This window comes from Lathamus discolor, chromosome 11 (genome assembly GCF_037157495.1).
Source record: "Lathamus discolor isolate bLatDis1 chromosome 11, bLatDis1.hap1, whole genome shotgun sequence".
NCBI lineage: Eukaryota > Metazoa > Chordata > Aves > Psittaciformes > Psittacidae > Lathamus > Lathamus discolor.
In genome coordinates, this window is record NC_088894.1 from 3,820,562 (window position 1) to 3,834,872 (window position 14,311).

At 41.6% G+C, this 14,311-nt stretch overlaps 1 protein-coding gene across 7 annotated transcripts in view; it reads left to right on the forward strand.

Moving 5' to 3' along the window:
* The window catches only part of PHF20 (PHD finger protein 20), a 51,378-nt gene that overhangs the window by 27,731 nt on the left and 9,336 nt on the right, over positions 1–14,311 (forward strand). For all 7 annotated transcript variants that reach the window (XM_065691192.1, XM_065691191.1, XM_065691198.1 and 4 more), the window contains 3 exons: positions 8,514–8,612; positions 10,327–10,488; positions 12,693–12,862. In XM_065691192.1, the coding sequence (XP_065547264.1) occupies positions 8,514–8,612; positions 10,327–10,488; positions 12,693–12,862 (431 nt within the window). The remainder of the gene's footprint in view (positions 1–8,513; positions 8,613–10,326; positions 10,489–12,692; positions 12,863–14,311) is intronic.

The window sequence follows — 14,311 nt, forward strand, 5'->3', positions numbered from 1 at the left end:
ATCTAGTTCCAGCCCCCCTGCCATGGGCAGGGACACCTCACACTAAACCATGCCACCCAAGGCTTCAACCAACCTGGCCTTGAACACTGCCAGGGATGGAGCACTCACAACTGCCCTGGGCAACCGATTCCAGTGCCTCACCACCCTAAGGTATCCATTCCCTCAAGTGCACACTGGTTTGATGTAATCATTTTGGCTGCACTGGCAGGTAATTCTTGATGGTGTTGAGTTGTAACCTTATTCTAAGCACCCACCCCTTTCATTCCCTACTTGCGGATAGACAACGTTTAACCTGGATTGTTTTGATGATGTAAAGCATATCCCTGTAAATAGCACTTGGGTTGTGCTGGCTATTGAACAGTGTGTCAAGGTGGAAGGTGGACCGTAAAGTTCTCAAGTCTGCTTTACTGTCAAAGCCTGCTACTGGAACTGCAGTAAGGTTTTCTTCATCAAGAAAGAGTAATGTCATTATATATCAGTCATATGTCTGATACTGAATGCTATTTAGTGTTTAACTCGGTATGATCTCAATTCCTCTAAATGGTGTTGTGGAGGTACTGCACATTCTAAAGTAGAGCTAATGGGGTTTGTAAGGTCAGGCTGTTGTATTTTGTGTTCTGTTCTCCTGTCCTTTTGCAACCATCTCTTCTGTTCTTAATGGCATCTATGTATAGGAAGACAGCCTGCTGAGCAAGGCTTTCTACGTGTCACTTGTTAAAAAGGCTTTTCGGATGTATTGCCTAGTGAGAGTGGCGGCTTTTGAATACATCATTAAGCATGGTACATCTTTCAGTCTTTGTGAGCAAAGATTCTTCTGCTCAAAGTGAAATATATTTAAGTCATTTAACCGTTTGGTACAAATTTCCCTTTCCTATATTTCATTATATTAGATAAGTTATGTAGTGCTTAAGAAAAGGTGGCAGTTTCTAACAGGTAAAACTCTAGAAATGATGAGTCTTTTTATTCCATAAGCCTGGAGATAGTCTTGATTTAGGAGCTTTGTCATTCTTAAGTCCTTATCTCAAAAGTTTCATTTTGGTGTTCTGCAGCTCCTTACTGTTTCTGCTACACATGAAATAAATAAATGGTGGAGGTGGACTGTTGCCTAGATTTAAAGTGAAAATACTTACTGTTCCTGAAGTAATGGATGTAATTACTGTAATTAGGGGATGATGTAATAATATTCAGAACAGCAGCAAAACCTTTTTCTTGTAGTGCTTAAAATCGGAATTTCAGCACATAGGAACAAAGATGGATGTACAGTTCTTCTGAAACCTGAAAGGCAACTTATGCCGGGCTTCAGCCTGGAGAAGAGAAGGCTCTGGGGAGACCTTATAACCATGTAGTAGTGCTAGTTTGGGGACTTTAAAAGTGCTGTGGTATTAGGCTGCAGTTGTGGTATGTAGGTATAGAATGACAGTCTCAGTCTGGCAAGTTGCTGCCGACTTTGCTCTGCTGTTCTTCCCATGAGGGAGAAGAGAAAGCAACAGACCTGTGGTTTGTAGTTCAGAGACTGTAGAAAATCTGTTTTACTGAGGAGTCCTTAAAAGAGAATTAAAGAAAAACAAAATTGATTTTGTCAGTGGGCTTGAATTTGTGTGTATGACCTCTGATGAAAAGTTCTTCCTACTCAAAGTTGGTCGCAGTATTTCATGTTAATGTGTGAGTGTCTTAATGCCAGGAGTACTCTTAAAGAATAAAGGGATCTTTGTCTTGTGTTACTGATGAGATCGTACCTGTGCTTGTATAGGAAGCAGGCTGGCAAACTTGCAGGTTAAACATCTAAGATGTCCAGTTGTCAGCTGATAGCTGTTAACTTGTGAAGCTCTGACATGTGTGTTAGTGGTTTGCAGGGTGATCCTTTGAGGGGCTCCCTGTTTCCTCTTAATATTGGCTGAGGGATACCTCTGCTGGGCTTGGAATATGCATGGGTGACCTCCAAACACAGAGTATCTCACTGGAGTAGGTGAAGCTCTGTATTAACACCCGCAGTGTTCTGCAGGATTACTGATGGTCTTTGTAGCTTGTCTTGAGAAGACTGCATTTAGTTTGTGGAGGATGGCTGTGTGAAATGCTTCAGCTGTAAGTCAAGATGATATGTGGTCTTTCAGTCTCAAAAATACCAGTGGATATTCTCAGCGAATGATCTCACAGCTGTGGATGGTGAATATTGCCTAATTCACAGCACTGGGGAATTCAGGCTCTGCTTCCTGTGAAAGCTGCATTATCTTCTGAACTGCAGGGTCTTAAAAGATACGACATATTCTTGGCAAAAATCTCCTTAAAATCCAGTCTTGCCAAGCTAAAAAACTCTTATGGACACAAAATGTGGTTTTGTTCTACCAGGAGTCTGCATGTACAGATCTCAACCTACGAGAAGCCCAGATGCCTTGTGCTCTTTGAAAGACCGGTGAGCTCAAGGTGGTTGTGGGGTTCCTCAGATGCTAATTCATGAAACTGGGAGACGGTGAAGTTAAGAGGCCTAAATGAAGCTTGTCTCGTTTGTACAGATTTTTGTACTGTAATTTTTGGGTTCCCTGAGGTAATGTTCTGTACATAGTTTTGGAACTATGCACAATGGTAGATAATCAGGAAAGCCTGAGAAAGGCTTCTTTACCTGACTTCTCACCCTGTACTACTGCAAACAGTTTGCATTTCAGGTTTGTTAGGACACTGGGGTTCCCAAATGCCTATGCAGTATCTTAATTTTCAGCTACCATGTACCACGGGGAAAAGTTGCGTGTGTCTGAACTGATGCTGTCTTGTTCAACCCACGAGTCGTGGAAGTTCTCAAGAGGAGCAAATCCTGTTAGCAAGAAGTCCTACAAAAATAGACCCATATTTTAAATAAAACCAACAAAAAAAACCCTTTTTATACTTACTCCTGCAAGAGGAGAAGTTAGTCCTGTTGAAAATAGGCCACATGCACACTGCAGTATATTATCAAGGAGTATCATCTGGTTTTGATGCTTATGGACAAAACATGCTGCTACTTACCGTTCTGCAGCTCTTGAGGTAAATAAGAACATAGGTGTCCTGGTTTGAGCAGCAGCAGTCAGTTTTCTCCTTCTTAGGAGCTAGTACAGTGCTGTGCTTTGATCTTTTGGCCTGGGAACAGTGCTGATAACGCTGATGTTTTCAGTTGCTGCTCGAATGTTTGGTCTGGCCAAGGACTTTCTGAGCCTCCTGCTCTGCCAGGGAGGAGGGGAGGCCGGGAGGAAGCAGAGACAGGACACCTGACCCAAACTAGCCAAAGAGGTATTCCATACCACAGCACGTCATGCCCAGGGGGTAACGGGGAGTTACCCGTAAGGGCTGGGACTGCAGGGTTGGATGAGGTATTGGTCGGTGCTTGGCTGGGGGGAGTGGGGCGAGTTATCAGTCAGCTGGTGCTGAGATGTTGTATTCTTTCCTCTTGTTATTTCCTTTAGCACTATTATTATTGGTGGTAGCAGTAGTGATCTATGTTATACCTTAGTTACTAATCTGTTCTTATCTCAACCCGTGGGAGTTGCATTCTTTTCGATTCTCCTCTCCGTCCCTCCAGGAGCAGGGGGAGGGCAAGAAGTGGGGGGAGGGAGTGAATGAGGTTTGTGGTTGGGTTTAAACCACGACAATAGGGAAAAGCAACTGTTTGTTGCCTGACTGGATAAAAGGTGCCTTTGAGAGAGTCTTGCATGGAAATTTGGAGTTTAGTCAAATTTGTCTTGTGGCTGCTGTAAAGTACTATGGCAGGTGACCAAAAGGTACCGGGTTGGTTACAGAAATAGGTATGACGCTCCTATACTTTTGTTTTTCCATAAGTTCTAATGCAGCATCAGAGTGAGAGGACCAGGGGAGAATAGCCCTGATGGCCTCCAGATTTCTGGATCTTGGAGTTTCCTTTGCCTGAAGACATCCACTTCATTCTGAAAGCTCCATAATGACATGTTTCAGTGTGCCTTATAGCTTCAACTTGAAATGTTGGCCAGGGCAGAGCACTTGATACCATTTCTTCTCCTGAGTATGCTCTCTTGGACTCTTCCCTCTGCTTTCAGTCATTTTCAGGTACTGCTCAGAATTATTTAGAGGTGTCCAAGTTGAAATCCGCCTGGCACGTAAGTCTTCAGACAAGAAGCAAGTTGTCTTTCATATTCAGTGAACCTCTGAGATGCTTACGGTGATAGAATTGGATGTTCTTGATGAAAGTCAGCAAGTTGTCGCCGTGGCTGCTGGCTCTTATTGACCAAAATGCTTAATGTCACGCTCCAGGGTGGCATTGTGTTTGTCTCATTTAGCTTGGCTGTCCTAAATGCCATGCAGCCTTAGCTTTTGTCAGCTTCACCTTTCCTTTTCCATGTCCAGGAGTCTTTCAGTAGGAGTTGCTAGCTGTAGTTAGGCAATAGGAACTGTTTGACTTGACTTAAAGTAAGTGGAATCTCAGATAAAGCCATGTTTGTATCTTGTGATTTTTATCAATTTTAGGTAGTGATTCTCAATTCTTGCTTGTTTCAGTGGTATGGATTTTAAAACTGCCCTTCCTTAGATGTGCAGAGCTTTATACAGCTTCTGCATGTCTCATTACAAAGCATGCCTTTGAGAACAGGCTTTGATTCCTCTAATTAAATCAACAGGGCTTCTCTTCTCTTGAAGAAACTGATAACAGCATTGCCTGACCCATATCTCTGCTGAACTGAACTGTTTCTCTTTCCGTCTTTCTTCAAAGCTGCAGTGTTCCTGGAAGAGTAGAGCTTTGTGGAATGCATTTGCATCCTCTGTTTCTTTTTTCTTGTGGAAAAAATTCCCAAACCAACAAAAGCAGTACAAGTTTTAGCCTTTACATCAGCTTTGGATTGCAAGTTGAGCAGTGCGTCTGCTCAGAAACACTCCACATGGACTGTGAGAGCTACTGCTGGTGAAGCAGACTGGCATCTTGAAAGTGTTTAAAGCTTGGGCTTGGTCTTTGTTCTCTTTGTAGATGCTTCTCTACACATAGCCCTAAGGAGTACCCAATATAGAGGTGACAAAGTAGAAAGGAGAAGAGCTTCAGCTCCTATAAGTGCATTAAATAGTCACCGACATTCTCTTAGAGAACAAACCAAGAACCACGTAGTGAGATCACTGCAGAAGCCTCAGGAAAAGAGAATTGGAACTGGTACGCCTTTTAGTCTGACCTGAGAGAGTTAAACTTGGAAAAGTCTTGGAGAGGTTTTAAACACTGTAAGGATCTGATAATATGGCAAACATTCTGTGTACTTTCTTCCAGAGAGTCTAATTTTTCATGAGTGTACAGTGTAAAATGTAAGCAGGGTTTTGCTGCTTTCTTTGCTGTAGTTTCAAATGAAGAATCCATGTAGGGAATTCTCTGAAGTTTTCTCGCTATATGCATTGGGATTTATTCTTCCCAGGCAGTGTGTAGTATTTTTAAGATGTAGAAGTACTGAAATATTTAAGGGTGTGAAAGATCCTTGCTTATTGCTTATTGCAAGTCTTAATTCTGTTAATCTCTTGGTTGTCCAAAGCATTAAATATTGGAAGTGATCCTGAACTTGTTGAGATACTTTAATAAAACAGAGAGGGGAGCAGGAGCAGGATGATCCAGTTTTTTTCTTCTGTAGTTTTGGGCTTTTTATAATATTTGGCTACTTCTGATAGTCAAAACTTACTGCTGCTGAATATCTCTGAAGATCTTTGCTTCATGACTTTATTCAGCGGTATAGTGTAAACCCTGTTTATACTGGAATCTACTATAGTATAGTGCCCCATAATGGGGCAGGGTGTGTGTAGGTATACATACACATGCACATATATACAAGTAATATATATATATACATATATATTTAAATACCTATTTACAAATAATACATAGAAAACTTCCCAGCATACTTCCAGACTTACTGCATCACCACTTTCTTTTGGATATGTGGTGAGAATTGAGTCACAGTGACGAGGATAACACAAAAATATCTGTGCTTAGGCTTATTCTGTCTGTAACAGGCGGTTGTTGTTCTGAAGATAGTCTTGAGAGGATCACCTTTTACCTGTTGCTCTATTGTTCTGTTGGTCATAGTGGTCAGTCAGTACTTACCACCTCTCTTTATTCTTGGGCATCCTTTGCTGCCTTCCCTTGTAGGAATGTCTGAATGAGATCCATTCGTGTCTCCTCATTGGGCTGATGCAGTGGAATGTTTATGGAATCATAGAATAGTTAGGGTTGGAAAGGACCTTAAGACCATCTAGTTCCAACCCCCCTGCCATGGGTAGGGACACCTCACACCTCTCAACTCACACTTTCTTGAGAGGATGACATGCAGAGATGAGGATGCACTTTTATAGTGCTGTTGGAGGATGTGACTGAGTACTCATCCTGGTCTTCATTACTCTGCTATTCAAGGGGGTCAAGAGGACTTAGGTCTCTTTCTGTTTTTGCCAAAACCCCCTTTTTAAAAACATAGTTGTTTTGTGATGACTTTTTAGGATAAGGCAGTTCACCTTTCTCTTCGATCACATGGAACTGCAAAGATGCTCCTAACCTGGCCAGCCTCCTTACCTGGTCTTCTTCAAGTGAGAATTCATTAGACTTCAGAATGCTTGCAAGAAGCAGCTTGAGTCAGAAAGCTTCTTCAGTGCTGGGGGTTTTGGAAGGTCCCTTTTAGAATACTCATTCTTTGCAGATTTATTAAGGAAATGTGCATTAGCTGTGTTGCGCAGTTAAGGTAACAGCTGTACACAGAAATTTGCAAATAATGGGATTTTTCCAGATTTTTAGACATGCCATCAAGCTCAAGGGGGAAAAGTGTGGAACAAAGTGACAATTTTTTGTCATTTATCACAGATATGTTGATTGTGACTGAAATAGCATGCTCTGCTCTCAGATATCTTAAAACAAATGTTCTGACCATGCAAATCTCAGTTTCCAAACGAAAAGATGCAAAATTTTCATACTGATGTTGACTTCAGTTATTTTCTCTTTGCCCTTCTGGAAGAATAAAATGGCAGAATTTACTTGCATCCCTGTGTGCAGGGAGCAGGAAATGGTACCCAGAGGATCCTGATTACTGGAGGACTAGGAGATGAGGACAAAGGAAAGAAAGAAGTTGGAGGTTCTGTGCTGAGATTTAAATATGAACCTCTTTCCCCTGCAAATGGTAATGGAGGGGGGATGAAGCTTGTCTTTTGTGCTGCCTGTCATGTTGCCATTGAAGGACATGTAATTGGTAGGGCAGGTTGCCAGCAGTGCCAGCAGTTGGTGTGGCTGCAGGCAATGCAGCTTTAGCAGCCATCACTAATGACAGCAAAGAGGAGTGCAAGTGGCAAAGTGGCAGGAGATGTTCAAGGACTAAGAGGATGGGGAGATACAGAGCTGAAGATTCTCACGAGGAGGAGCTCAGTGCACATCTCCTGCATGCTCATCCCAGCTGGGGAAATGTGACTGAGATTGCCAGTTTCTCAGAATGAGCTGTTTGTACTAGAAATACATAGCCTGAGATGGTGAATTGGGGAGTCAAATATTGGTGTGTATGAAAGAGGTTAACATAATACACTGGTATTGCTGGTTTGCTTCATGAGTGACCACCTAGGGTTCTTAAGTGTGTTCTGGAGGAGAAGCTTTCCTATAATAGTGTTGTTAGGTGCTTATTCTGGTACCAATAATCAGAAATTGAAATAGGTCTCCAAATGGGATGGTGAGTGGCTTAGTCAGCCAAGCACTCTGAGCACAGCTCTTTTGAGATGCAAGGCATCCTTCCATAATAGATTTGATGATTGCATCTGCAGTCTCTGCTGAGTCAGGATAATTTAAGGAAGCACTTACGTTTCTACAAATTCTGCTGTAGAGACTTAAATCTGAAAGACGGGAGTTGTGAACAAACACTAGGATATAGAAAACAAGGGTTTGTGTGCACGTCACCTCCCAGCAGGGATGTACTTGATGGCAAGGGCTCTGGAAGCATGCTTTGAGGGTGGACTTGATTGAAACGTATTGCCCAATCATTTAAAAATTATGGGGTGTTTTATTCCCATAAAAGTAGGATGAAGAACAGATGATGAGAGGATTGCAGTTAAAGCCAGCTGAGCCACTTGTTCCTTCATTTTCAATGAAAGCTAAATGCGTGACTGAGGAGCCATACTAGAGTCTGGGGGGGGTGTTGGGGTTTTGTTCTTTCAGACTTCAGTCACAGTGCAACTGAAATGTTCAGCCATAATAACTTAGAAAACAGTTATAACAAATCCCCCCTATTTCTTTACTTACAGTCTCTGAAACACGTAAGTAGTCAATGGGCATTAGCGTACAACTGATTTCTCACACATGCTAGTGCAGTTTTCTTATGGGACAGTCAAATTAGGACTTAACCCAGCACATTCCGATTATGAGAGCTGGGGATTCTTACAGATGAATTTTCTTACTGCTTGTTTTTTGCAGTGAACTGGCCCTGATTGTCCAAAGAAAACCGTGGAGGTCTTTAAGAAAGTAATTAAGTAGAATAAGTGTGTATGTGTCTCACAACTAAAGTTGGAATGTTGTCTAATTTCAGCTGTCAAAGAACATGAGAAGAGCAAGGAAAGGAAATCCAAAGACTATGGAAGGTCCAAGTCAAAGAAAAAGAAAAAAAAGAGAAAGAGAACTAAGCCTGGTAAAGCTTTTTTCTTCTATAGGGAAATACAACTTCATTGTTTTGTTTTCCCTCTTACTTAGTTTCATGCTCTTGAGTGAGCATTGCAGGGAAGGCTGCTTGCTTCGTTAATCTGTTTTAATATTACTAAGTGGTTAATATTGTGATTTGCAAGATAATTTGTTTCTTGGTTGAGCTGCACCAGTAGTGCTGGATGACAACTTGCGGTAGTGCATGTAATGGCACAGAATAAATCTAACTCTAAAATAGATATTAAGCGTTAATAACATTAAGTGTGGCTTTTCATTAGCAAATGCACCTGTATGTAAGTTGCACATAAGTACAGAGGGTGCAGATTCCCTGGATTTGCTACCAAACACGTTGTGTACCAGACGGTCTCAGTTATATAAGTTAGTTTTGGGGCTCGTGTAAAAGCCTCATCTAAAGTCTGTACTCATGCTGTGTCCCTCTGTCATGTTTCCTAACATGCTGTTCCACCTATGGTAATAGGGTTCTAGTAGGAACATGTCTTCACTGTTGATTTTATCTACAGAGGCTTGGGAATGCTTTCCTCGGGGCACTTTACACTTTGAAGTTCATACCTAGGCCCAGGTGTTACTGGTGATTGGATTCTTCACCTCTGGAGATAGCAGTTGATTCTGGAAGACGTCTCTAGTGAAATGCTTGGAGATCAAGCATGCTGATAGCTTTCTCTGCCATTGATGGATGTCTAGGATCATTAATGCAGCACATTTCAAGCTAGCATGCGTAATTTGTTAAACTAGAGCTCCTTATGGGGGAGTTCCTGAGATGGGAAAGAAGATAAATTCCATTTTTGTTTGCTGCAGTGAAGAAATAGGACAAGCTGTCATGAGAGAGCAGAGCAGGAGAAGGAACCATAGGCAGACTGACTCAGAATTGTACTGAAACAATGTTTTAGTGAGGTTCTGATTATATGGTGCCCTCAAATATAACAATAATATGCACAGTATCATTTGTAGATGCACAAGTAATTTGCAAGTAGCACCCACTGTTACTTGTCTACCTGTTCTTGGATGTTGAGATGCTGCTTGCCCCTTCTTTTGATGCCGTCTTGTGGTTCTTCAGGAGCTTTGAAGGTTTTCTCCAGATAACCGATTGGAGGGTGCTGCTTATAACTGCATGCAGCCTTGATGTGTCGACATCCAGGATGTGCTGAATGGACGCTTCACAGAGGAACTGTCCTAGGTGTTTTCTCCACATGTTCCTAACTGGGCTTCTTTCCACTCATGCTTCCTGTTCCATACATACACTAGGGAAATAAGAGATGCTTTTTGCCCACTTTGTAGTCTGAGATATGAGGGGATGTGTGTAGTAGCCCATGTGAATGATAGTGGGATATGAAGGAGTGGTGTCCAGCTAACAGTGCTTATGTGGAGATGCCTGTAATGCAAAAGCATTATAAGCATGTTCACCCTGAAGAATAGTTAGGTTTAGCCAGCCTTTTCAGCCTCTCTCACATGCAGCAGCAGTGAAGGATGACACAGCTTTGTGAGGTTTTCCTGGTTCAGACAATAACTTTATTGCCTCTAGAAAGCTTCCAGCAGCATAACAAAGTCCTGTAGTCCTGGCACAGTGAAGTGGAAACTGTCACAAGGAATTACACATCCCTGCTCCATGCACGGTGCTGGTTTTCTCTTTTCTCAACTTCTCTTACCCCAGATTTCTAAGAGCACCACTTGTTACGGTTTTGCAGACTACTCTGGCAGTGAGGAAAACACGGATGTTTCACAGGAGCTTTCTCCTGAAAAATCAGGTGTCACAAAATCTGTTTCTTCAAATAAATCATCCGCCCATACAAGCACAGTGCTGCACTGCTCTGGGTCCGGGCAGCACAGAGGAAGATCAAAAAGAAACGGTAAGCTGACTCTCCCCTCTGGTTTGCTGGTTCTGTCTGTTACTACCAGTAAATGTGTGAGCTGCACTAATGTCCACAAAATTCAATACCCATGATGTACAGCTGGCTGTTCTTATGCAGGACTGTGTGTTTCCTTTCCCCTGCCTGAAGAAGTTGAACCCAGTTCCTTTGCCAGAGCTTGGTGTTGCTGCTTTTTTGCTTTGACTTTGCCTTCACAGAAACTCTAAGACTGTTGCCCTTATTTCAGACTCAGTCTTGTTTTGCACCTTCTTGCAGCCCCTTATTTACTCTTTCATAGCTGTGGTCGGAGTTCAGTAATTAAACTTGTACTATTTCAAAGGTTTCAATGAAGTAATAATTCAGAGTTAAAAACAGAGGTTCTGCAAGTTTTATGCAGTATGTGTGCTGTGTTTGAGACACCACTGGATGTGGTTACATGTAGTTGTGTACACTATGATATATGGTTATAATGACTTCCTGAGCTTCGTGATGATGCTAAGCTCTTTATTATAATAATAGTACTTCATAGTACTTCATAAACAGAGATCATAAAACCGTGGCTGCTGTGTTCCAGCTTTCAGAGTTTTCAGTATTTACTGTCAAGCTGGTACGATAAAAAAGGCAAACAAACATTTTGTTCTGTTATTAAAGCTCACAAATTTGAAGGAAATGGGAAATGTACGACAGCAGGAACCTTAAGTTCCTCACTGATTCCTTGTTGTAGACATGCGCTGTTGGTGACCATTTGATTATTCTTTGACACAATTGTTTTATTGTTTGGAATTAGGCAAAATGTAAAAATTTAACTTCAGTTAATTCCATCACACAGGGAACAGAGGAAACATTAAAAACTACTGAAGCGCAGATGGTGATAATGTCTTAAAACATGTTCTGCAAGTCTGAGTTGTGGTTATGGAGTATATTGACCATAGTGTGTATTGCAGTTTAGTAACTTGGCCATCAGTTGCTCAGAATTCTTTTGATCAGTTCATAGACATTGAAAGAGGTGAGAAGTATTAGAAATGGCTTTATTTCACCCTGTTTGCAATTCTCTTACTGCTTTTTGCATCTGCAGAACTTGTATTAATAATAACAGCAGTGCCCAGATAAACAAGATCTGGTGTAGGCAGTAGTATAACTTGTGTAGAATGGAAGTGCAGTGTGCACAACCTGTTGCTTCGAGAATACTTGAGGAGTGTCCTATCTCAGAGGTGGAATAAAGCTTTAAAACCTGGAAATGAACTAATACAGTGGGTTCTCAGCCCCTTAAATTTGAGAAGAGACGTTTTCGTGCAAGACTGAGTTTGTACCACAGACTGGTTCTTCTCTTTCTGCGGTCCTGTTCTAGGGCCTAAGTGTTCAAAATAGCTCTACCCAACATAGGTGAGAGACCACAGTCTATTTCAGAGCAACTAAATTTACTCTCTTCCACCTCATTAGAGTATTCTGCACATAATTAAAATCCTTGCCTTCTCCCTCTGACCCTCCCATCCTACCCCCAAGGAATACATTGCATTAGTATTATTGAGGTGAGCATCTCAATTTAGCATTCTGTTCGCTACAAGATTTTCTTGGCAGTTTCATTCAATCCACTTAAAGCAGTAAGTACTATGGGAGCATTCTTAAAGAATACCTGCACTGCCCCTGAACTGCTAAATGTGTCCTCAGCAGGAGGCTACATGAACATAATCATTTCTGAAGCAGGATTAAATTCTGCGTTGGACTCTGAATGTTTCTGTAATGGAGTCATTACTTTGTGAGATGGAGTGGTTCATAACGCAGAACCCTCTTATCTCTTTCTGGGAGCTCTACACTTAGAATACGAAGCCACAGTGCTATACAAATTGCAGGAACTAGTATGAATTCTGTTCTAATTTATAAATGGGGTTTTATTACACTTACTTGTCTTAAGAGACTTTTTGTCTTTGGTTTGAGGCACTGTGTGTCGAGAGTACAATGTTAATGACTGAAGCTGTTGGAATATTTTGAAGGAACTATTAAGAATATACAGCTTTATTATATATAGTAGTGACTTTAGCATTAAAATTCATTATATAATGTAGTAGCATTGCAATGTTCCTTAAATCAGATAGTGAAATGGTGCTTTTAGAAATGTGTGTCTGCATACTCAGGGTGAAATTGTGAGACTTGCTTGGGGTTTTTGTCATTACTTGGGATTTTATCTAACTTCTTTTTTGGTACAGAGGATGACACCCTGAGTGAGTCATCTCTGGAGAGCTTGCTGTGGAGCGATGATGACTGCAGTCAGGATGTTGATGTCACCACGAATCCTGATGAAGAAGTTGAAGAAAGCGATTCTGAGATTGTTCGCTGTGTTTGTGAAGTAAAAGAAGAAAATGACTTCATGATTCAGGTATGACGTGGATGGTGAATTCCCATTTTGGTGAATGCAGTAGAAGATGTCAGGGGAAATATGCATAGGTACAGTGTGTATGTGAAATAAACTGCCTTTGTCCTCTGAAATAGGAATTTTTTTCTAAGGTAACCTGTCAGATTGAGCAGCTGCTGTGATGAGTAGAGAACTTTGCTTTTTAATACAGTGTGGGTTTTTAATTGAAGGAAAGTAGGGGAAAAGGGCCAATTCTATACAAGTCATTGACAGTTGACTTGTCACTTGTGGATTTACATTTTTTCTACACATGCAGGGCAAAAGATACCTTGTGCATTAGCAGGAAAGGTGCAGTGATGGGCAGTGGTCAAAGCTAAATAACATCTGAGTGCAGAGGAGGAACAGGAACCTGACAGTTGGGGATGAAGGAGGTGGCTGCCCTCAGAGGAGATGGATCAATGTAAAACACAGATACAGGCTGTAGTATAATTTTCTGGCAGAAGTAGGCTCAGCATTAGCTTGTGACTGCAGAACGCAGAGAGCTGTCAGCTAGCTGAAGACATAGTCTATGGATAGCTTTCACATAAGGTTTCGTGGGCTGCCGCTGAGATGGGTTTTCTGGGTTGGTCTGGTTTGGGGATTGGGGTTTTTCTGAGTGTATTGCAAAGTTTTAAACACTTTGGCTGTGTTACAAAAGAATTGCCTAGGAGAGCAGGTTATTCTCTCTGGCAAAGAGATGCAGAACAGCAACCTGGTGAGTACCTGCATTTATTATGGGGACTGAAGCAATAGGAAGTGGGGAGCAAGGAGCTGGTAACAATATCTAGGGGCAGAGGGGGGTGCAGGATGGGCACATAGTTTGCTTAAGGTACCAAATGCTGTGCTCCCCCCACACCTTCCTGTCAGGCTGTGGTTTTGGGGGGAAGCGTGTTGAACAGTCTGTTCTTCTGTTGTTGATGTAGAAATGCCTGAGTTAGCTACTTGAGTATAGAGCTTTAATACAAAGCAAAGTTACTATGGAATGATGAGGAGGGGAGCCTATTTTCAGGTTTCCAAAGGTGTAGTGCCAAGATTGACACTTCCCTTTTGACTTTATAGCGTGAGAATCCTGCGTAGTTGTCATAACTTTACAAGTTTTCTCCTCTATTTCCTACTCAGACTTTAATTTGACACTTGGAAACTTGAATTTGGAAGTGTCTACACTAAAGAACTTGCCTTTTAGACTTGTCCTTTCTGCCTGAAGATGTGTAACTTTGCTCAGTGTATGGGCTTGTAGAGAATTCTGGGGCTGGATTCGGCAGCCTCGGAGGTGATGGATGTGAATAAACCTGGGATATTTTTGTTCTGGAGGATGAAAAGGTGTTCAGATAAATGGCCATTGGGTTTGGTTATTTCCTTTTTACTTTGATTTAGATGTTACTGCACAACTCTGCATGTTTTTCCTTTTCAAATTTTATATTGGGTTTGCTTTGA